This window comes from Drosophila sechellia, chromosome X (assembly GCF_004382195.2).
Source record: "Drosophila sechellia strain sech25 chromosome X, ASM438219v1, whole genome shotgun sequence".
In the NCBI taxonomy this organism is placed as follows: domain Eukaryota; kingdom Metazoa; phylum Arthropoda; class Insecta; order Diptera; family Drosophilidae; genus Drosophila; species Drosophila sechellia.
Window position 1 is genome coordinate 9,807,106 of NC_045954.1, and position 22,845 is coordinate 9,829,950.

At 41.4% G+C, this 22,845-nt stretch overlaps 4 protein-coding genes and 1 long non-coding RNA gene across 9 annotated transcripts in view; 3 read left to right on the plus strand and 2 right to left on the minus strand.

Moving 5' to 3' along the window:
* Positions 1–275: 275 nt before the first annotated feature.
* On the minus strand, positions 276–2,625 carry LOC6620644 (tyrosine-protein phosphatase non-receptor type 9). The gene is made up of 5 exons (XM_032726133.1): positions 1,719–2,625; positions 1,497–1,657; positions 1,202–1,431; positions 927–1,134; positions 276–863 (listed from the first exon to the last, which is right to left on the minus strand). The coding sequence occupies exons 1-5, from the start codon at positions 2,369–2,371 to the stop codon at positions 637–639; spliced, it is 1,479 nt and encodes a 492-aa protein (XP_032582024.1). The 5' UTR covers positions 2,372–2,625; the 3' UTR covers positions 276–636.
* Positions 2,626–2,941: 316 nt separating this feature from the next.
* On the minus strand, positions 2,942–3,679 carry LOC116802113. The gene is made up of 3 exons (XR_004362481.1): positions 3,494–3,679; positions 3,223–3,380; positions 2,942–3,159 (listed from the first exon to the last, which is right to left on the minus strand). It is a non-coding gene; the product is annotated as an uncharacterized LOC116802113 (long non-coding RNA).
* A 2,099-nt stretch (positions 3,680–5,778) lies between these two features.
* Positions 5,779–6,635, plus strand: LOC6617504 (transcription factor 15). Its single transcript, XM_002041784.2, has 3 exons — positions 5,779–6,021; positions 6,137–6,267; positions 6,324–6,635. The coding sequence occupies exons 1-3, from the start codon at positions 5,795–5,797 to the stop codon at positions 6,416–6,418; spliced, it is 453 nt and encodes a 150-aa protein (XP_002041820.1). The 5' UTR covers positions 5,779–5,794; the 3' UTR covers positions 6,419–6,635.
* Positions 6,636–7,066: 431 nt separating this feature from the next.
* LOC6617505 (DNA replication ATP-dependent helicase/nuclease DNA2) lies at positions 7,067–10,818 on the plus strand. The gene is made up of 3 exons (XM_002041785.2): positions 7,067–7,693; positions 7,760–8,797; positions 8,857–10,818. Exons 1-3 carry the CDS (start codon positions 7,148–7,150, stop codon positions 10,573–10,575), a joined length of 3,303 nt encoding a protein of 1,100 aa, XP_002041821.1. The 5' UTR covers positions 7,067–7,147; the 3' UTR covers positions 10,576–10,818.
* A 2,335-nt stretch (positions 10,819–13,153) lies between these two features.
* LOC6617507 (serine-rich adhesin for platelets) overlaps positions 13,154–22,845 on the plus strand; it is a 33,797-nt gene continuing 24,105 nt past the window's right edge. Inside the window, exon 1 of one of the 5 annotated variants that reach the window (XM_032724909.1) lies at positions 13,154–14,226. In XM_032724909.1, the coding sequence (XP_032580800.1) occupies positions 14,218–14,226 (9 nt within the window). In that variant the 5' untranslated portion in view covers positions 13,154–14,217. The remainder of the gene's footprint in view (positions 14,227–22,845) is intronic. The other 4 variants (XM_032724907.1, XM_032724910.1, XM_032724905.1 and 1 more) reach the window with 4 other exon arrangements.

Sequence of the window (22,845 nt, forward strand, 5' to 3'; positions counted from 1 at the left end):
CACTTTTTGAAGAATTTAGGAAAAATAATTTTTTGGTGAATTTTTGCATTTTTTGTAAGGTAATCATCAAAATTTGGAAAAAAATAAAATTTCCATTTTTAAACACAGTTTGATTGGAAATTTAATTACGAGCTCAACGAGGTATAACATTCCATATTCAGGCGATTATTTTTTAAGTTATGCCCGACATGCTAATGATTATGATCGCCTGGTACCAGAAATCCAAGAAATTATTCTTCGGTTAAAAACTCTTTGCTGTTTGTTTTGCTAATGTTGCTGGTTTTGTTTCTAAATTTTTTGCTATTTGTTTTTCACTTACTTTAAATTTAATTTATGTAATGTTTTAACATAGAAGATTTTGCTTGGTATGTATTAATATTTTAAAAAATAATAGATTAACGTAAATTGGTTACTCTACTCCCCACAACTTCATCTCCCTCTCCGTGTCTCTGGATCCATTTGTGCTCCCCATCGTTTCTCTCGTATCATATATATCATATTTTATCAAATCAAGACCAACATCTAGTCGAAGAAAGTTGCAACTCCAATTTGCAATGGTAAAGCATAAAATTATTCTGTATACAAGTTGGTTCCTCGTCCGTTTTCCGGTCCAAGGACTGTGTTGGTAGTATTAGCCTACTCCGAGTCCGGTTCATGCTGATCAAAGCCAACTAGATCGGTCGGCTTTAGCATTCCGCGCGAATATGCGTATTCGATGAGGGCCAGGTGACAGAACACGTACTGTTCGGGCATCTGAAGACAGTGGGCTCGCTGCGAGCGGATCTTTTCAACGGTTCCACGTATGTCCACCGTGCCCACGTCCTCCAGGCGCGATATGCAAGTGGCCAGGGTGATGAATGTACCTGTGTAGAGTTTTTGGTAGTCAGTCAATCTGGCGAGGTTTGTCTACAATGTTGGCGACTCACCTGAGCGTCCAATGCCTGCACTGCAGTGCACCACAATGGGCGGTCCAAGGGGATGACCCGCCCAGGTGTCGACCAGTCCTTCGAGGACCTGCGCCTGCTTCTCACGCACCTTCTGCACGAAGTTCAGCATGGTCATGGCCGAGCTGGGAATGCCATAGTCCGGCCAGCTGGTGAACTGCCAGTGTGAGACATTGCGAACTTCGTCTGTCTGTTGGCGAAATGACAAAGTGATTCTAATAATATTCGCTATCGTTCTACTATAAAGAGAGCTTCACCTTTATGTTTCTCAATTCTAACGAGGTAACCATGTAGCCCTCGTTGCACTCAACGCTAATTGTTCGCACATGGTAGTCGCCAAACTCTAAGGAACCTTCTTCAGTCGGCTCCCAGTACTGGACGCATTTCACACATCCGCGCTCCACCACGCGCATCGTCATCACTATAAGTAAACAATGTTGTTCCCAGATCATGCGCCAAAAGTCCTTGCATGTGTTTGGTAATGGACCTGGCGGAGTTAACTCCATTAGTATATAGTTTATACATATGATTAAGTATGTCGTCATCCCTTACCTTGAGTTGTTATATACGCACTATCTTCTTTGTAGCCATCGACGAAGTTCGCATTTATGTAATCCGACGCCTCGTCGCCGTCTTCCTGTGTCAGAACCACTCGATTTTGATCGTAGCAGAGGACGTCTGCGAAGCGATTCTTGGTCAGATTGGCATGCATTCTGCGAGAATATAGGAACGTTAATTATCACAGATCTAGAATAAAGATTTCATTTGACCTACCTCGAATGCCAGAAGGTGCCCTCGGGCGGCCTACTCCGAATGACCGCGTACTCCTCAATCAAACCACGGAGTCCGCCCTGCTTCATCATCTGGACAATCTGATGAATGGACTTGGAATCGCCCTCCTGACCATCGAGACTATCATCGATACTCATGTCGGATGAGGAGCTGCTGGGCGGGTTCAAAAACTCTCTGCCCCCATTGGTGGTGGCGCCGTTAGCTGCTCCAGCAGCTGTGGTGGCGTACGTGATGGTACTGTTGTTGTCCGCGGTATTATTATCGCCCAACTGGTGGACGGCGCTGATTATCCTGGTTTTTTGATTGTTGGACACAAATTCTGATCCAGTTTCTGAACTGGATCCGGATCCATCGCTCACATCCATGATATTGGCCAGCAGCTTGTCCTCACGATTCATCATCGATTGGCGGCAGCTGAGCAACGATGTGTCGTGATCGACCTCCAGCGTGCCACCCAAGTGAAGGGACAGCGTCTTGTGCGGCACGTGCAGCGCCAATTGAGGCACCGATACAGTGAACACTCGCTCGCGCAGCTTCTTTCGCACGAATAGACGCAGGATCTTAATGAGTGCTTTGAACCACAGTGGCGCTGTCACGATCAGGACCTTCTTCAGACGCGCTGGATAACTGGCCATCAAGAATCAAAAAATGTAGACAAGTTTTATTTCTGTGACAGCTACGATTTCTTACTAGGTCACTGTGTAACGTCTCAATAAAGAAGTATTGTTTTGACAGTTCACATATGGCAGGTCAAAATGTTCCTTAGATGTGAATTTTTTAGAATTTCAGTCGACTACTCTTTCTTTACAATCTGCGTACGAAATCGAATTAAAGCGTTATCCTTTGAACAATTACTACTTCATTTACCGCCCCTATAATTATAAATAAAAATTTGTGAAGCTTTTACTTTAAAACCTTAATTACCTTAATTATTTATAAAATGCGTATTTATTTTCGAAGGGTTCCCACCATAACTTGGCTAAAAATGCTCATAAAGAAGAAAGAATTACTGTTTTGAGCAGCTATTTACCAGTGCTAACAATCCCTATAACTTTTTGAAGAATTTAGGAAAATTAATTTTTAGGTCAATTTTCGCATTTTTTGTAAGGGGTAACATCATCAAAATTTGCAAAAAATGGCAAAAAATTTAAATATCCAGTTTTAAATACCGTTTTATTGGAAATTTTGTTACGAGCTCAACCAGGTATGGCATTCTACATTTGAACCTTTATTTGGAATGTTCTGACAAAAAACTGATTAATTTTTGTTAAAAGACATAGGATAATGATATCCAAACCAATAAAAACAAAAGCAGTGCATAAAATACTAATTTGGTATAACGGCATCGTTGGCACCTGGCTTCCTGGCTTTCCTGGCGTTTTTTATCAGCATCTCTCCGACGCCGATTTCGTTCATCGCTCGCCTGAAATGATACAAATTAATAATCTCCGTAATATGAATGTTCAATTAAAAAATGAATGCGTACCATTTTGCGGTAGCGATTTTTCTCTGATGTCGGTAAAGCGTTCCATGCATCCCCAGCTCTTGATGCAATAACGCGTTGTAGTTTTAGGTCTGGATGCTCTCTACGGTATGTAGCCGCAAATTCAAAAAATGGGTTGGTCGAAACCATTTTCCTTTTTTCTGAAAAGAAAAGGAGAGGGGAGTTTAATACGGTATTTATTTGTTGTATGATAACTGTAATTTTTCTTTTTATTTTTATTTGTAAGAATTTTAAATAATCTGATGTGACTTACAACTGTACCAAGTGACGAATGGGGTTCGAATAACCGAATTGCTAGCTGTATACGTGTACGGCAAACCCCACGCCAACTAGATGGAATAAAGTTAGATTTGATCAAAACGACGCCGGCGGATTCGCATCCTGGGAAACATCCTTCTGTTAGGTGGGTACGCCCCCATGTTTTCCTTTGCCGTTGGCGGTGTGGTAAGTTCATCATATTAAATTAAATATTAATATTCAGCTTATTTAAATTTCTAGCCGCCGCGCTAATTAACTCGGTGTGGCTAAGAAGTTTTGGTCGAATCGTATCGACGTGTTGTACACTTTATATGGTCGGAGACTAAGTTACATCATTTTCAACGAATCTAGTATACCCTTTTACTCTACGAGTAACGTGTTTAACTACGTGTTGTGAACTTATAACTTGGACAAAATGGGTATTGGTTGCAGTGATCTGTAATCCTTGCACTTCAGATTCTACTTTTTGGTTTTGTTGGTGTCCAGCCCCATTGATACTGCTGCCGCCTGTCATCTGAATCATCGAGTACAGAATATCCTTAAAGTCTATCTATTGGCAATAGAATTAAGATTTTGGACAATATAACATCCTTTGTTATGGGTATTGAACTGAAGGCTGAAGGTGGATGAAGTCAAATAAGTCAGTAAGTAATAATAAGCATATCGATTTCCAAAGCTTTGTAGTGTCACATTTTTTTAAAAGTTTGAAACAGCTAAAAATAAACCATGTTGGTCTGTCCGTCCGTATCTCGGGATCTGAGGCACTCTACAGGCTAGAAAGCTATACGATAAGGTTGCCACTCCCCGATCCGAATAACTCCCAAATCAGGAGGAGGTGTTGAAGGGCAGGGCGGCGCCCTGCTTGATCATCGTGTTCATGCGGCGGACAAGAGTCATGGTGGCGCAGAAGGCCATCAGGGTGCAACGCATCAACAAGGTATAACATTCCAAATTCAGGCTATTTTTATAGTTATGGCAAAAAAACCGATTACTTTATGACCGAAATTCGGAAAATCGTCTTTTGCCAAAAATTTGATATTTACAATCGGAATTTTCATAATAATTTCGCTAAAAATAGTCATATATATGTAAGAGTAACTGTTTTGAGCAGATAATTACCAATGCTAACGATCCCTATCACTTTTTGAAGAATTTAGGAATATTAATTTTTGGGTGAATTTTCTGCATTTTTTGTAAGGGGTAACATCAAAATTTGCAAAAAATGGCGAAAAATTAGAATTTGCATTTTTGAACAAAGTTTGATTGGAAATTTAATAACGATCTCGACGAGCTTTCTCTTTCATTATTTGAACAAATATTTTTTGTGCTGTGCCCAAAATTCTAATTATTTTATGCCCGAAATTCGGAAAAACCGCTTTGCCAAAACGTATAAAATTGCTTAAAAATAGAATTCCTATTTCTTATTATAGTTCGATTGGAAATTTAATTACGAGCTCAGAAAGGTATTTTCATATTTGCATTCCATATTTGCTTATTTATTTTCAATGTGTTGTATGAAAATCGGATTGCTTAAACTTTTTGTTTGATTAGGTAAATAAATTTCCTAATATCGTTGGCAAGCCCCCCATATTTTACGTTCAATTAATTAAATCACTACAAATGATGGACAAGTATTTTAAAATTAAAAATTAATGTGAGAAATGTTTTTGGGCAATTAAGATACGTTTGCAAATATTTGTACAATTTCGCAGTGAGTTGCTTCGAAGCACACCCTCTCGATTTTCTCGAATCTGGTTTATAAATATCTGGATTATCCATCTCGGCACATTCCACACAAAACTGCGTTGCTTGAGTGAGCAAATGAATAAATGACTGACTGACTGAATGACTTACTGTAACGCATGCGTGGCATGTGTGCGGTCCAGAAAACAAAAAAAAATAAATAAATAAAAGTTGGGGGGAGGGGAAGGTCAGGGTCTAAGTGCCATTTCCGTTTTCCACAAGCAAACAAACAAATTGGCCCAACAAATCGCAGAAGGACAAATGGGGATGGATATATGATGTTACTTATCCTTGGTTCGCCGGCCAATTGATGCACAATTAGTATCGCACAAGTGCCCGGCATTCTTCACTTGTTTTGACAAGTGCACACATTTAGCGAAGGAAACGCACTCGTTATTGTTTCCCATCTTCACGCACAATTTGTCGTCACTAGGCGATGACTTAATTCATTTAGCAGATCCCAAATGTGCAGCTGGGGGATAGAGAAGTGGATATAGTCATGGGATCGTCCGGAGAGTCCGCTCAGTTGCTCGCCAATCGCCGCTGCTAACGGATGGCGGTCTCATCGTCCACGTCGTCGTTTTCCAACTACTTGATGGCGGTATTTGCCCAGGATAGCAATAGTAGTGGCAGTGCCAGCGGAAGTGGAGCAGCCGCCGACTCGGAGGACTCCCAGATTGGCCAGGAGCCCAATCCAGGTGGGCAGGAGAATCAGGGAAATCACAGGAGGCGACCGCCGCGCCAGAAGATCAATGCGAGGGAGCGCTACCGGACTTTTAAGTGAGTGAAAAGTATATATATATTTATAAACAAAATATGTACAAGGTACATGGTTGAAAGTGTATTTATTAACAATTAACCATTTTATATATCCAATTTTTCTAAACAAAATCAGTGTCAATTCCGCCTACGAGGCATTAAGAAGTTTAATACCCACGGAGCCCATGAATCGCAAGCTTTCAAAGATCGAGATCATCCGCCTGGCCAGCAGCTATATAACGCATCTAAGTAGCACCCTAGAAACAGGTTGGCAAACTAACGTTAACCACATAAAAGTAAACTAATTTGTTTCAATTTTTAAGGCACTGAATGCCAGCCATGTTTGCTGCACAAGTACGAGAGCGAAGGAATAACTCGACGTATCAGTATCTGCACCTTCTGCCTGAAAACCAAGTGAAATTTATTATTAACTGGATATTTCTAAGAATATTTTTATATTTCGTCGTATCTGTTGCATTTAGGAAATCAAAGTGGGCGCCCATTTGAAGCGCCACCTATGGTAATTTTCTGAAACGAACTTGCCGCGAACGTGAACTGCTTGCCAACATACAACTGCTTTACTAAGCTGTTGTATTTCTTCAACATTTCGATCTCTTGTGTAGGATAAAAATAAATTAAATATATATTTTATACAAATAATAATAAAATCAATTAAAAAATTTGTGTTTTAATCAAGTAGTTTGAATGAGAGTACACAATCAACACGAGCAATTTAATATTTGTCGCGAAATTGACGCCATCTGTGCGGAAGTTTCCCGCAACTGCGCCACCTGTACTTCATTGAGATGACTAAAATTAGTAGCTAGATCCGAAGTATAAAATACAAATATACATATAATAAGAAAACAAAAAGTAAACAAAACGCGGCTTAAGCAATTTTACTTACTAAATAATTGTTTGATGCACATTACTTCATGTTCTAACAACAGTTAGTGATAGAACGAGATTTTAGTTTAAAACACGCGGTAACTCTGAAATAGCTACGAACTAGCTAAATAGCAACAAAGCGCCGGTGTTTTCGTAAGTATTTTACCACATGCTGAAAACAGTCACGCTGTTCCCGCCAAAACATAACTGAAATAAAGTAAATAATAAAATATAACAATAATAACGAATAGCCCCTTCGATGGCCACAAAACGCGTGCTGACCCCCAATATTTTGGAGAATGATAACACCGGCGTGACGTCATCCAATCCGCATAAAAAATTCAAAGAGCAACTGCCTTATTCGTCAGACGAACTGGAGAACATTGATTGGGGTGACAATGATGACTTCGATTTGGAGCTGATTGCAGCTATGGATTCGATATCCAATCATCGATTGGAGCTCACCGAGTGGCAGCGTTGTGAAGTGGTGCAGCTGGAGCAGCTCCCCAATAGAAAAGGCCTCAAAGTGCATGTTAAGAGGATTTCTGGCGGGGATCCGGACACAGCTGATTGCCAACTGCTACCGCCGTGGAATTGCATGCCAGTGCAAGTTGGGGATACTGTCTCCCTGTTGGGCAAGTGGGATCCGTCTGCAGGATGCTATGTGGTCGATAAGGAGCATGGTTACTGCGTGTCCCATCCAGATTTCCTCATTTCCGGCACCACAGTCACCGGTTCCCTGTTTTGTAAACGAAAATCCGTTCTGCAGGAACGATTTCGCGGTCTGGACTGTGGAAACTCTGTTGTAAGTACAACCCTATATCAGCATAACCCAACTTAACGTATGTATTATGAATGTATTCCCTTTCAGATGGTCATTGGCACTCTGGTGCACGAATTGCTGCAAAAGGTTCTACGCCAGAAGCTCTTCGATAAAAAACACATCCAATCTGCCCTCCAGGAAATGCTGGCCAGTTCTTCTTTGGCTCATTTACTCTATGCCAGCAATCTCAGACAAGTGGAAATGGAGGATCATCTGATGAAATTCATTGATCCCATTGTTAGCTTTGTGGCCCAATATGTGAAGGGTGAAACGCCTAGTGTTTTGCTGCCCGAAGTCTATAGAGGTCGCATCCACGAGATATGCGATATAGAGGAGAACCTCTGGGTTCCCCAACTGGGACTCAAGGGTAAGGTGGATGTCTCCGTAAAGGTGAAAAATCAACGGCAGAGAGAGGAGATCGTACCACTGGAACTGAAGACTGGTCGAGCCAGCTTCTCCATGGAACACAAGGGCCAACTGCTGCTCTACCAACTGATGCACTCTGCCCAGGGCAGGGATACTCAGTCGGGATTGCTTCTGTACCTCAAAGAGGGACTCCTAAAAGAAGTTGCCAGCGGGAGAAACGAGCAGAGGGATCTCCTTATGCTAAGAAATGATCTGGCTTACTGGCTAACACGTGAAGTAGCCATTCCGGCTGGCAAGGAGGATCCAGTGGAGCAACTGCCGCTACCCGAACCCGTTTACCATCACAGCGCCTGCGGCAATTGTGCCTACAATACAATTTGCTCCAGTTTCGCACAGAAGGATTCTAGTTTACAACTAAGCGACTCACATCCCCTCAAGAAACTCATGCCACAACTATTGGAGCACCTAAGTGAGGCAGATCACGCCTACGTGCAGCATTGGTGTGGCTTGCTGGCTCTAGAAGAGCAACACAATCGACAGTCCTCGCATGCGAGGTATTTTTGGACGGAGGACCCTGCGAAGAGAGAAAAAGAAGGCAGAGCCATTCGACATTTGAAGCTGGTGAAGGTTCAAGAAGTGGTATTAGAAGAGGGACGCTATCGCCAGACCTTGGAGCTCGGTGAAGAGGCAGATCGCAGTCGAGATCTCAGCCTCAGTGGGGTACGTTTTGCCCCAAAACCCAGATATCAGTATATTCTTAATCCGACTTTTCCTTTTAGTTCGGCGTGGGCGAATATGTGGTAATCAGTTCCACATCCCGTTTGGCCGTTGCCGCTGGCTATATTGTATCCATGGAAGCTCGTCGTTTAGATCTTCGTCTGGAGAGAGATCTTAGCCAACGTTATAGCCAGGAGGGCTTTATTATTGATAAGCACGATTCGCAGTCCTTTGCCACTTTTAACTTTACCAATCTTGGTATGCTGCTTTCCGAGGGAGAACGCTTCCAGGAGCTGAGAGATATTATTGTGGCCAAGAAGCCACCAGAGCAGCACAAAGTTCTGCCCAAGATCATTCTCACCAAAGGAGCATCCATGCTGCTGAAACTAAACAAAGTGCAACAAAATGCTGCTTTGCGTGCTTTGACAACCAGCAGTCACATGTTGATTAAGGGACTGCCCGGCACTGGCAAGACCCAGACATTGGTTGCCCTTGTCAGACTGCTCCATCTTCTCGGAAAGAGTGTGCTTATTACAGCACAAACGCATTCGGCGGTGGACAATCTGCTCATGCGTTTGCTGCCTTTTGAATTGCCCATGATGAGATTGGGCTCTAGCTCTAGGATTCATAAGCAGTTGGAGGAAATCAGCGAGGATAGGCTAACAAAAGACTGCAAAACAGTAGAGGAATTGGAGAAGGCTCTGGCGCGGCCTTCCATTGTGGGAGTGACCTGTCAGGGAACTGGACATCCGCTCTTTCAGCGTCGTCATTTCGATTATTGCATCGTGGATGAGGCCACGCAGGTGTTGCAGCCCACCGTGCTGCGTCCATTGATTCACTGCAGCAAATTCGTCCTTGTGGGAGATCCAGAGCAGTTGCCGCCGATTATCAGATCCAAAGAAGCCCGACAGAGGGGAGCGGATGAGACTTTATTTCAAAGATTGGACTCGGAAGAGGCCACCGCCGTTTTGAGTCTGCAATACCGCATGAACAAGACCATTACCCGGCTGGCCAATGAGCTCACCTATGGAGGAGACCTAACGTGTGCCTCGGATGAGGTGTCCGGCGCCAGGTTTGAACTCGAACTGTTGAACCAAGCACCCAGATGGGTGCAGCGTGCGTTAACAACTCATTTAGAGCAGGCAGTCACTCTGATAAATACAGGGGATTGCTTGGAGCGTGGCCAGGAATTCGTTAATGCGTCCCAGCGACTGGTGGATACCTGCTCCTCCATAGAGCAAAGCTTTGGCGAGGACAAAGATGAGATTAGGAAGCTTACATCCAAAAAGAGAGTATCCAAATACACTAACTACTGTGAAGCGGGCATAGTGATGCAACTCCTCAGGTATTTATTAAAATCGGGCTACGAAGCCTCCAGGATTGGCGTGATAGCACCATATCGCGCTCAAGTAGAGCTATTCAAAAAGCTCGCCTCCAAACTGGACACCGACCTGGAGTGCAACACCGTGGATCAGTTTCAAGGCAGGGATAAAAACCTCATCATATACAGCTGCTCCAAAACAGGTGGTGATTTCTCCGACATGGAACGTTCGCGGGAGGCAGAGATCCTGGAGGATCAGCGCCGTCTCACAGTGGCTATTACCCGTGCCAAGAACAAGCTCATCCTACTGGGGGACATTAAGTGCCTGGAGCAATACGGACCCTTCCGCCAGCTTTTTAAGCACATTCCGGACAGGTGTCGGCTCAAGTTGGAAGAAGGCCGCATGGAGTTTGGCTGGCAGCGCATCCAAGATGATTTGGTTGGTCTAATGGAAACCTAGGTAATTGCTATACTTACACAATATATTATTTTTTTTTATTATTATTATTTACTTGGCTTGTTGAAGAAATTATTCTAAATAGGATGCATTTTTGTAGCATTTAATGTTTACAACATATGCTGATTAAAGTCAATTAAAGTCATCAAAAATAATTGTTTATTTTCGAGAATCGTTGCTCAGTAAATCCTAAGTCCTCACTTAAGACCCCTCAATAAAATCTTTAACACATTGTTATTAACCGCATTACTAGGGCTTTGTTTGTTTAAAGATTTGCTGTAATCTTTTAATCCAGAAAATAGCTTTATAAACTATTTTCCCACATGGCAGTCTTTATAGTCTTTATATATATATATTTGTACTTCTTACCACCACCCACTCCAGCCGTTGTTCGTGTGTGTTCCTTCTCTTGGTTGCCACCTTCCACCTTCTCATCCCAGTCCCGAAAACCTGCACCTTCCAAGCGGAAGTTGGGCACCTCGAGGTCTGAGCTGCTGCTCTGCGTGCCCTGAATATGTGTATGTGGGGGTATATGGATATATATGAGTGTATATGAAACATATGGAGAGGCGGGAAAGGGGCACTTGCAGCGGATGCATTTAACAGCCAGGAGCGAACGTGAGTCATCCTTGAGATGATTATCGTATCATTATCGTCATCGCCATCCATGCAGGTGTGTTATGTTCGCCTGGGCAAATGGCAGTTACCAAATGCGAGATTGATTGCCCTCAAAGGCGGGTAAGGCTAAAGCAGAGATAAAAACGAAACCCAATGAAATGAAATTTAATGAAATGAGAAGACAGCGCTTAAAATAGGAGAGAAGTAAAGCAGGCAAATGGAATACCCTAAAGGGTTGTAGTAGGAGTAGGAGTAGTAGTAGTAGTAGTAGGAGTAGTAGTAGTAGTACTAGAAGTAATGATAGTACGAGTAGTAGGATTAGTAGTAGTAGTACTAGAAGTAAAGATAGTATGAGTAGTAGGATAAGTAGTAGTAGTACTAGAAGTAAAGATAGTAGGAGTAGTAGGATTAGTAGGAGTAGTATTAGAAGTAAAGATAGTAGGAGTAGTAGGATTAGTAGTAGTAGTACTAGAAGTAAAGATAGTAGGAGTAGTAGGATTAGTAGTAGTAGTACTAGATAGTAGTAGAAGTAGAAGTAGCATTTAGATTAACTATTCTAATGTCTTTGGTAGTACTAGTAGTAGTGTTAGTAGGGTAGTTCTTTTTTACCACATCCCTGATAAAAGTGCGTGTACCCCATTGGAAGAGTCCGAAAACACCAAAATAACCATTGGAGGGCAGAAAGCGGACACAGTCAGATGGATATGGTATGTGAAAGAAGAATGTTGGGAGTGGAGTGACAACAGGGTGAAAGAGGAAGAAGGCCAAGAGCAGTAACAGTAACAGTCCGGGGGAAAACAACAACACTAATGGGCATAAGCAAATCGCTTAATAAAATATTTGAAATTCATTTCGCGCCGCCGCTTGGCAGCCGTTGGCATTTCGATGACAGCATTTAATGCTTATTATGTAAACCCTCTTTTTCTCTGGGTATTATGCGGTTTTGGGCATAGGGAATGGTGTGGACTGAAGTGGAGTGGTGGAGAGTGGATCCAAAACAAAGGTCAGCCACAATATTATTGGGCACTGAATTGATTTTGAGTTCCGGCCAAACCCAAAATGTGGTTTTTTTGAAACACCCTCCTCCAACGTCTCCCTCCACTTGTGTGTGCGCAACAAATTAAGCCCATTAAGCATCTTCGAGCAGCAGCAGCAACAACAACATCACCTGTTGCAATAGATTGAACACTCCAATCGCAAGATGATCCACAAAAGCCACTTGTCTATAAAGCGGCTCAAATCTGTGGGATGATGCTGGCCGATGGGCTTTGACTTTTGCACAAATTTCCGTCGAAAATTGCACAAACTTAGCTTAATAGGTTATAATTGTACTTATGATACACGGTTTAAGACGAAATTAGGAAATTTTACACCTTTAAACTTGGGCCAAATGAAATTATTGCTATGGGTGCTATTGAAATTTATAAAATAATCGAATTTCACATTAAAAGGAATGAAAAAGTACACTTAATTGATTTTTTGCATTGTTCGTTTTAAATTGAGATTTTAATTAATTAAATAATTTTTATATTAATTTTAGAAATAATTGAAAATATACTTATATTTTACATATCTATTTTTGAACAAATTGCTGCCATGGCTGAATAAATTGATTTAAATTAATTTCGATTTGTGTATTTTAAGGGGAATCACATAAGCTAAGCTCTTTTGAACTTTTAATCAATATAGATAATTAAAATCATTTTATTATACTATTAATATATACCTTTTATATTTGTAAATATTGTCATTTTTTAAAATCTACAACAAGAATGTCTTGCACAACCCAATAACCATTTACCTCAATTATGGCCAACAATTAGTGACCGATTTCACTGCCATTTAACCCTCAAACCGCAAAAGTGTGTCCATAATTGATAATTTTTTCTGGTCATGAAGCAAATTAAAGCAGCTCCATTAGTTTTTCTTGGCTTTCGTGTGTAATTTTAGGGCCCAAGAACTGCGTTTTGTTTGTAGCGTTTACGTGCCTTTACGTCTTTCTCGCCCGCTGGCTGGCAGTGCTTAACTTGGCCAAAAGTGCCATGTTAACTGGTTTAACAGACTTTAACTGGCTTTTGCGGCTGCGCAGCAACTGGTTGTGTTTGGTGTTGCTAGTTGCTGCTGCTGTTGCTGCTGCTTGGCCTCTGTTATGTCGCATGTTGCTGGTTTCTGGTTGCTGTTGGCCACGCTTTTTGGCCACCAAACGGATTCAGTGCAGCGGCGACTCTCGAACGGTATTGTTGGCTTTAGCGGTAACTCGCCATTGGCCGCGCATACGAAAAAAGATACTCTGTTTATATAGTCAATCGTTTCTACTTTTTTTTTCTTTTTTTTGTTCAATTGTTGCCTTCGTTCGTGGCTGGAACTTTTCTTGCATTTTTTTGCTTTTCTGTTTGGCTTGGTATTTTTTTTTTCTTGTTCAATTTGCGTGCCTCGAGTGAATGTGGATAATTTGGCAGATAGTTTTTCTGCGATTTCATATGTGTGCGGATTTAGTTATTCAGTTATATTGGGCCAAAAAGAGCGCCGCCGACGCCGCCGCCGCGCCTGGCCGAAAGTGAAAAACTGAATGCGCAGACGTGTGTAACAGTTTTTACTTTCGGCCTGGTTTTCTGCCTTTTTTCGGCATCTCTAGTAGTTGCTGTTTGGGTTGCTTTTTTTATTATTTGGTTGCTGCTGCTGCAGGGAGGCAGTGGAGCATTTAGCCAAGATCTGTGCATATTGCATAAAATACAGACAGACCAGCAGCAGCAGCAGCAGCAACAGCAGCCACTGCTAACTACAACCGCATTTAGCCCAGTTTTCTGAGCAAATATTTTCCAAAAGCTAACGACAAAAAAATCTCACACTAAATCTTAGCGTTATTTTTTCCTCCTCGTCGTTGTCGTCGCGTTTAACTCAAATTATAACAACAACAACGAGAGCAGCATCAACAACAACAGCAACATCATCAGCAGCAACAACACAAGTAACAACAAGTAACAAGGAGCCTTGTATTGCCACCTGGACCAGCAAAAAGCCGCCAAAATGCTTCCGGTAAGTGGTTGCAGCGATATATAAGAAAGAAAAAAAATCCACAAAACAACTCTCGACATTAACTGCAAAACTGAGAAATCATTTTTATTTCGCATTTTTGTTTCTTTTTGCCGCTTTGGTGGCCTGCATTTTGTACGCAATTAGCGCAAATCTGGCGAAAAGTAGTAAATATTTAGACCAGTTACCAGTTCGGCTATATCGACTGGATTTCCTGGCCCGCTTAAAAAGGCTGTGATTTATTTCGTTGAAAACAACCTTGGCAGGATCCGCGCTCGAAAGCTGTTATCCTTGCCCAGGGCAAAAAAAAAAAAAGTAATAAAAAAATGCGAAAGATCAGGAAAGATCGCTAAACTGGTTACTCTTCGTTCTCACTGATTTGAATAATTCATGGAGGCCGCGATTTCGATTTCGTTTGCCTGGTTTAACTTGATATTAAAATGTCTCTCTTAGATGATTGCATAATTAATTTGTGTGACACATCGTGCAGGGCGCGAAGAATTCATCAGCATATGAGTTTCCGACGTGTTAAGTAATAGTTCTAACAAAAGTAAAAGTTTTCTAGTTTATGTAGTTCTAAATTCATGAACAGACTGACTGCTGGAATTTTAGTAATTATCTATGATTTTTTTTTAAATGTTTGAAATTCCTAATCAACTAGATCAAGATAAGTTATCTAGATCTTAAAGAATTTTTACGACTCATTCAATTATGCATTTTATTTGCATATGAATTCCGATTCAAATATTTTATGGTTTATTTACATTAAAATTCATAAATACTAAGTTGGACATATCTAAAAACTATCTTTGATGAGTTTTGATCGAAAGTTCAAGTTGATTAGTTATCATTCTGCTGGGGAATTCGGAAAAAAGTGAGCGGAATGAGGGATGCACGCCTACCTACATAAATTGGTCTAAAAATCAATTTTACGATCTCGCGCCTTATGTAATGCCACAACTTTCAACGGATTAACACCTTTGAAGACGTCAACGATTGCAATTCCCATGCTAATCGAAGCGATCGAGTGCAAAACTCAAAACTTAAAACTTTCAAACACGAATCGCGAAATCGAGATACATTGCACGCATATTAAAAGATGATGATGGTGTCTACTTATTGCTATTTTGAGATACATCCCAGACTTTTACTATTTTACAATTTCACTAGCTCGGGGGTCCATCGAATCGAATTGAAACGCGGCTCTACATCCGCTTGGACCTTCGATGAGGCATATTTCTGGCCCGAATCTATGATATTTCTGTTGCTCATGCAAATTTTCTGCTGCGCATGCGCATAAAACCCGTTTAGGAATTGTGTTATTTTGTTGATGGCTGGATTTTTGTTATTTTTGTCAATTTTCGGCTTGAGCTTATTTTATTTTCGGCCACGTTTTTTCTGTGGGTCCGCGGGGGCGAAACATGTTTGGCGACAAGTGCTGCCAAGACTAGCCAAAATGATGAGTCTCATCTCCGCCAATCCGTTTGACGTCAGGCCGCAAAAATGCGTGAGAAGAGGAAATCGTCTTCGGCTTTTGTTTTCATCAACAAAATAAAAAGAAAAATATCAGGCGGAAATCGGCGGCCCAGCCCCAGAAAATAATCCAGCGAAAATTGCAATTTACAAATTCATGCAACAGCAAAGCTGCAACTGCAACATTGCAAGTTGCAACGCCAACGCGTTGCAGCCGCACCCAAAAGACAATGACAGTGAACTGAAAAGCAAGACGAGTCGATCCAATCCATTCCGATGCGATCCCAAGCCTCCAGTCAGCCGATCCTCCTCCATCTGCCATATGCATGCATTAAATTAGTCGGTCGGTCTATCCAAGTGTATGATTTTCAATTCAATACCCTTTCCAAGTGGCTGCTTAACTTCTTCAGATGATTATCACCTTGAGAGCACTGTGAAAATCAAATTATATTTATATTTTTGTTAAATAGAATATATTAGGAGTAATAAAAAGCTCATGATGCATTCATATTTCTTAAGTATTCCAAGCAAAAAGTCCCAAAATAAGCAAAGTCATTAACTGATGAAGAGCTGTGCAAAAACCCAAGTAACTAGCTGTGCATATAGGTCCGCGTTAATATTGAAAAATTACATCCCGATGATGCTGATCTCGGATGAATACATACGTATAATCTGACCCCAGAGATGGTACATCCGCCTCGAAGTCATGGAAAGGTTTCCAGATTGGCAAATCGGAATTCGCAGCCGGCTGAAAGTGAAACCCGAAGAGCGTAGAGTTAAAAAGTGAATGTAGATACCTATATAAATTGAAATTGGAGACCTGCGGGGGGATGATGCGTTTTGGCATTTTATTCAAAAAGCATTATAGAAGAGTGTCATTAAGTTACCGGTTTTTTGGGCTATTAAACCGCATTGGCCTGAAATTCCAGCATTCCCAGTGCAATCGCCTTTGGTAATTGTATCTGTCAGATGCACAGATACACGTGCATCGGGATCTGTCTTCAGTTTTATTGCAAAATGTGCCATTTTTTTAGCTGCCTCAACTTACGTTACGTATACGCCACCGGCACACAGGGCACCAGCGGGTTAAGGCGATTTTGCGGGGTGGGGCACAGGCAGTGCGCAGATATATACTCCAGAGACTGCCGGGATGATTCAATTCCATGACAACGACAACACCGCTAACCAGCCATGTCTGCGAATTGTGGGGCGTTAGGGGGTTAAAACGGGGGTCTACCTCGGCTTTGATTTGGGAACATGCAAATCATTAACACGTCGACAGCCGACGGGGTGGGTCGGGTGCTCCCTTTGATATTTGAGTCTGCATTCGGTTGCAGCTTTTGGCATTTTGCAACCGCCCTTTAAGCGCCGATTTTCATTTGCACATTACTCAATTAAATTATGAAGAATTAATGATAAAATAGTAATGGAATTAAATAGAATGAACTAAGTGGGTTCTTGCTATTATAAATAGGAACTTGAAACATTGAAAATTAAGTAGTAAATTAGTGCCTTACAATCACCCTCTTGGGCAATTAAATAATATATGTATATACTCAATGGCCGCACTCTCTATCAAAAAATCAGATACCCACCCTTGGAGCCCAGCCTCTGGTGCCTTTTGGCAGCACTCGAGACGTAACTGTGAATTCAACTGACAGATTTAAGCACATATAGCAAAAATACCAAATCTATATATGTATATTCATATTTATATTCATATTCATATAGCCATATATAAGTCGGTGTTTTTACAGACAGACTCATGGATTGGTTATGCGGCCTGAAGGTCAACGTGTTTCGATGCGGAGAAAAAGCAAGAGTTATAAATTAATTATTAAGCCAGAGCGTCGAAGCCAACCGAGTTCCACTCGCGGCATTTAAACTCGTTTTCTTGGGCAGCAAATAGCCTGGCCGTCGCAATAACAAAACAAAGCACTTGCTCAAATTCCTGAGTCTCTTGACCAACGGTCCGACTGACCCCCAATTGGTATTTAAAAGAATGTGACTGCATTTGCCACACGAACACAAATGGCCCAAACGAAACGAGACGAAATGGCTAGGAAAATAAATCAAAACGAGGAGTTTAGGGTTAGTTAACAATTGCCACTTTAATTGCCGCAAGGATGGCGTCTAAGTAAATGGAGAGCTTTGTGACAGATTTGCTCGGAAATTGAAGTAAATAGTTTAAGCATACATATTTTTGCAAAATTTTGCACAATAACCTAATCAATCCATTTATCTTTCTATTTAAAATATTCGATGGCTGCCATTTCTCTCAATTAAAAATGAATCTGAAACTCTTTTAAGCTTCTTTCGCAACTGTCATATTTCACTTCGTCTTTAACTCTCTAATTCACTTCCTCTAATTTCCATTTACAATCAAGAGGTGCACAAATTTCAAAGTCATGCTTCGATCTAATTAAGTTGAGTCCGGCTAATCGGATGTAACAATGGCATTATCTTCATGGGCAACCAAATCTCCGCCTTAACCCCTGGCCACCCCGCTTTTAACCCATTGGGAGCCACTTCACGAGCCGCTGAAAATCATCCAAAATTAGCCAGTGCCCAGTTTGTTTTTTTTTTGTTTTTTTTCGACCTCAGCCTCTGTATCTCGGACTTGGGATTTTCATCTGCAACTCAACTTGAACCTGAATGTGCATCACGATTATGGTTTTTGTTTTGTTTTCTCGGGTTTTCATGTTTTTTCACGGGTTTCTGTGTTTTTTGGTCGGCCTGTTGCCGGATGCGCCAGTCAGCTTGTATCTTTCTTTTTTTTTTTTAACAATTTTTTTCGAATTTGTTGACTTAATAATTTCCACTGAACGAAATTGAAAGTGAGCAAAACCGAAACCGCAGAAGGCGCAACAACGGTTAAAAGTTAATACATAAAAAAAAGGTATAATTAAATTGTATACTAAAGCCGTGTGTTTAAAAGGGCATTAAAGTTACGCAAGATCAACGCTCTTCGATTGAGCTTCTTCCGTTTTGGTTTTCTTTTTATTTGCTGCTCATTGTGTTGAGATGACATAATTGGTTCAAATGGCAAAAAGAAATGCTCGCAGCGCTTTTACAACTGTTTAATTTGGCCACCGGCAATAAAAAAAACTTAACAAAAAAACCCGGCAAGTGGTGGTGCAGAAAAAAATAATAAAAGAGATGAGTTGGTGTATAACACCTACCGTTAGCCGCTGCTAATTTCGCTCGGCTTGCCAATTATCGCTTAGGCCGCTGCTAATTGCAAAGTAAATGTGCTGCAAGTTTGTTGTGGATCCATCCGGCGCCCTACGAAAAAATGTGGATTTATTTTGGTGGAGGGAGAAATAGGCGGTAGGGGGTATTATATAGTTGAGCTGGCCTGACAGACGTCCAACTTTCGATTTCACTTTGGAGTGGCGAATCGGCGAGCGACTTACGCACCTGAATCACGCACTAAAAAATGTCGCTGGCCTGCCAATTTGTAACTTGGCTGAAAGGCTATTGACTTGCTAAAATGGTTATGTAATACATTCACACGCGTGCCATTGAGAATTAAGAAAAAGGCACATCTAACCGCAAAAGATACATATGTACCTACATTTTACTCATCTGAATCGATTTCGCTAGTTAAACACGATGTTATTAAGCGAAAATTTCCCTTCGCTAGCTTTTTCTTTTCCATTTCTTTGACAGATGATCTTTGAAATTGCAAATTAAATTAACATACAATTAATTGTTTTCTTGTCTGTATAATACATATTTTTTGTAGCTCTTTGTTTGGCATTATAGTTTTCTTTTCAAAAGCTTTCACTACTGTATTACAAACCTGATATTTTTGCTGTCTTTTTGACATAACCGTATGTTGACAAATCGCAGAAATATTGTTCGGCGATATGATAAATGACAGTAGCAAAAATATTTCACTCAAGAAGACAACCTAAAAAGAAAAGGAAAAAAAAAATCCGGAGAAAAGATACATGTGTTGCACTTGCAGTTTTCTGGTTTTCATGTCATGCAAATCCGCTCGTTAATCCTCCGACGACTTTTCATGGTCAACTCATGTGTGCGATCTGCATGGCAATTAAGGTGACCAAACATTAATTAAAGTATCCGCCTGACAGCTGGCCACACTGGCAGGGAAAGTTTATAACCAAACGAAATGATTGAGGGGGAGTTTTTGGACGAACGTTGTAGGAAAATGTTGGCTATTCCGTTTTAGAATTGAAATTAAACGATTTTATAACATTTTAAATACCTAAATAGCAAAGAGATAAAATCAGCAACACGTTGCTATCTTATCTTTTAATTAAAAGCTTAAAAGTTGCCGTTTTTTTAATGAAATTTTTTGTGGACCTCATCGTGGTTTAGCCGCTTTGACTTTCGCCAAACATCTGGCCAAAAGTGGCATCCCCCTTCCACGCTTGCCAATCTCTATCGCCGGGCAATTTGCGTTAATGGGGAAAATTGCACCATTAAACGGCGACAAATGCAAAGTGATAAGCGGCTAGTAGGCGAAAAACGGGGTAGCAACTAGTGGCCATTTCCAATGTCTTGTTTGTTTTGAGCAACTTGATGGAGCACCTTGAAAACGAAACTGAAACCGAAAACGAATCGAAATCACCAATGTATCTCAAAGACAATGCAGTCGAATTGAAATGATAATGAATTGTGGTGGAATGGTTATTAAAATTCTCTGACATTTCACGTTTTATTTGTCTCGATTTTATTGGATTTCGCACGCATTTCGCATTAGGCGAATGAGTCAGGCCACTCTAAACGGATTAGTTCCAGTTTCTGCAAGTGAATCATCAAAGTCCCGGAAGCTGGACACGCGATGGAATCGATTCCATTGGCCATCATCCATCCCGCATGCTTAGACCATTCAGGCCTTAAATTGAATTTTCATGCTGCAGCGCGCGCAAAAAAGGATAATATTTTGATTCGACAGCAGAGTGGAGCTTAAGTCCACTAAAATGCGGCGAAATTGGAAATTTTGGTGGGGGTGCGGCTTAAGTGGGCAAAATACTCTTTCTTCGAACATGTTGTTGGCCAAACACTAGCGATTTTGTACTAAAGTCTAAGGATTTTGTAAAAATAATAGAAAGAACTCCTAATTATGCTGCTTTATTTACAAGTAGTTACAAATATTGTTTTGAAATGCTTAAAAATTTCCATTATACCCTTTGCTAAACTCGGGTTACAAAACTTACACAATTCTGTACACCCAAAACCGAATGGTTACCAAAATTTGTTGGAATTCTCATTAAAAGGCAGTCGCAAAATATTTGGCGTGTAATTGGATTTAATGAACTGCCCATTGTTGGCTCGTGACGTGACGAAAACAATGCCGAATCGCTACGATGATGATGATAGTGATGGCGATGGTGAGGATGGGGATGGCCAAGATATGGTACATCATCAAGGCAAACTGCAGACAATGGAACAAAACCGAGTGAACTTGAATTCTGCAGTTTGGCCAAATGCAAAAATGTTAAATGCAAATTTTGACATCGATGCAGGCGATGATGATGTTGCCAAGTAGTAAATTAATGTATGAGCATTGACATTGATCACGAGAAGATGCGTGTTGAGATCTGAGATCCAAAGATGGACCGAAATCGTTTGATTTGGAGTGGCGTTTTCTATTTTATTGGCCTTGACAGGCACTGTCTCCATTTTTCACAATCATCATTGGGCCAGTTTCACAATCTATCGATTTGATATGTACGCTTTATGGCTCAATTGTGTGAGAGCTGGAAAACCGCTTCGGCAGATGTGTTTTCTTTTTTTTATATTTTCGTATTTGTATTTGTATTTTGTGGACCGCCGTTTGCTGACCCATAATGCATTGGTCCAGCGGCCAAAACAAAGATGGACATAATCTCACCTCAACTGCAGCATCCGGCGACATCAACTTTCGCTTTTCTCATCGGTATCGGTATCGGTGTTTTTGGTTTTCGTTTTTTGATTTTTGGTATTTGGTGGCCTCCTGTCACGCCAAAAGGTGATTAAGAAAGCCTCCAAGGAGCAAAAAACGGAGCAGTCAGAGTCGTGGAAACGTATCGAGTGTTGCATTGGCGGATCGGGGGATCGGAGGCTAACCCAATAACAGGTTCCCTAAGCGGAGTCAATGACTGGGTGACTTCTGCTCTGTAATTGGCAACTCTTGGCCATCGCAAAGTGCGTTTATTGGCTATCTTAAGTTTCTTTTTTTTGACCCGGTCGGGCGGCTTTTCACTTGGCCAAAACGTTTCGATTCCATTGAGGAAAGTTCAAACAAGATTCGGGGATGCCTTTGACCGATAAGTGAACTCCAGAGGTTTGAGCTAAGATAAAAAACAATTTACGGAAATAATTAAGTAGTGCCTAAAGTTGGTTTTAATAAATAATTTTCTTGGTTTTTTTCCTCTGTTTAATTTTTTCTTTGTCAATTGGACCTGACAATTGCCTCCCTTCTATTTACCTTCTTGGCCCGATTATTGTGTTCTGGCCGCTGGCCATGATTCAGTTTGGGTCGTGGTCTGGTCTGTTTGGTTGCCTAATTGAAAAAAAGCCATGGTTGGGGGGAAACTAAAAACTGAATGCCCGCGACTTTTGGACTTCGTTTTGGCGACTGGGAAAATAGATTCGCACGCTAATCTCGATGTTGGCCAACAATGCTCAACTTTCGCACGGCATAAATCCGGGCTAAATGCATGAGTTAATGGCATCAGCTTATCGGCAAAAGATCTGTGGCATTGTGCCGGTGGTTTTTGGATTTTGGCCCATGGGCTGTGGCTTTGGCACACCCAATCCTGAAGGTAAGGGTGCTGGTGATGTTTTCCAAGTGACTCTGGCTCCTCTGGACAAGTCGAGTGGCCTGTTGAAATGTCAAAACTTTTGTTTACAAAACTCTTCATCACGACACACCCGCTTGCTGCCCGCCCGCCTGCCAAAAATTCAAACATTCCCCGAATCATCCGGTGCCGGCGTCGAACGGGGCGTATACGCAATGTCTCTTGGGCAGACATTGATCTCTGGGTCCGCGCGTTGCTTTTGTTTTACTTTTTGGGGCGTTGACATTGCGACGCTCTTTGGTACCTGGAACGTGACATGATGTGCGGCACATTCTACGTGCTACGGAAATTTCCAGTCAATTTCCAGGCGGGAGCGGTACTGCAGCGGACCCCC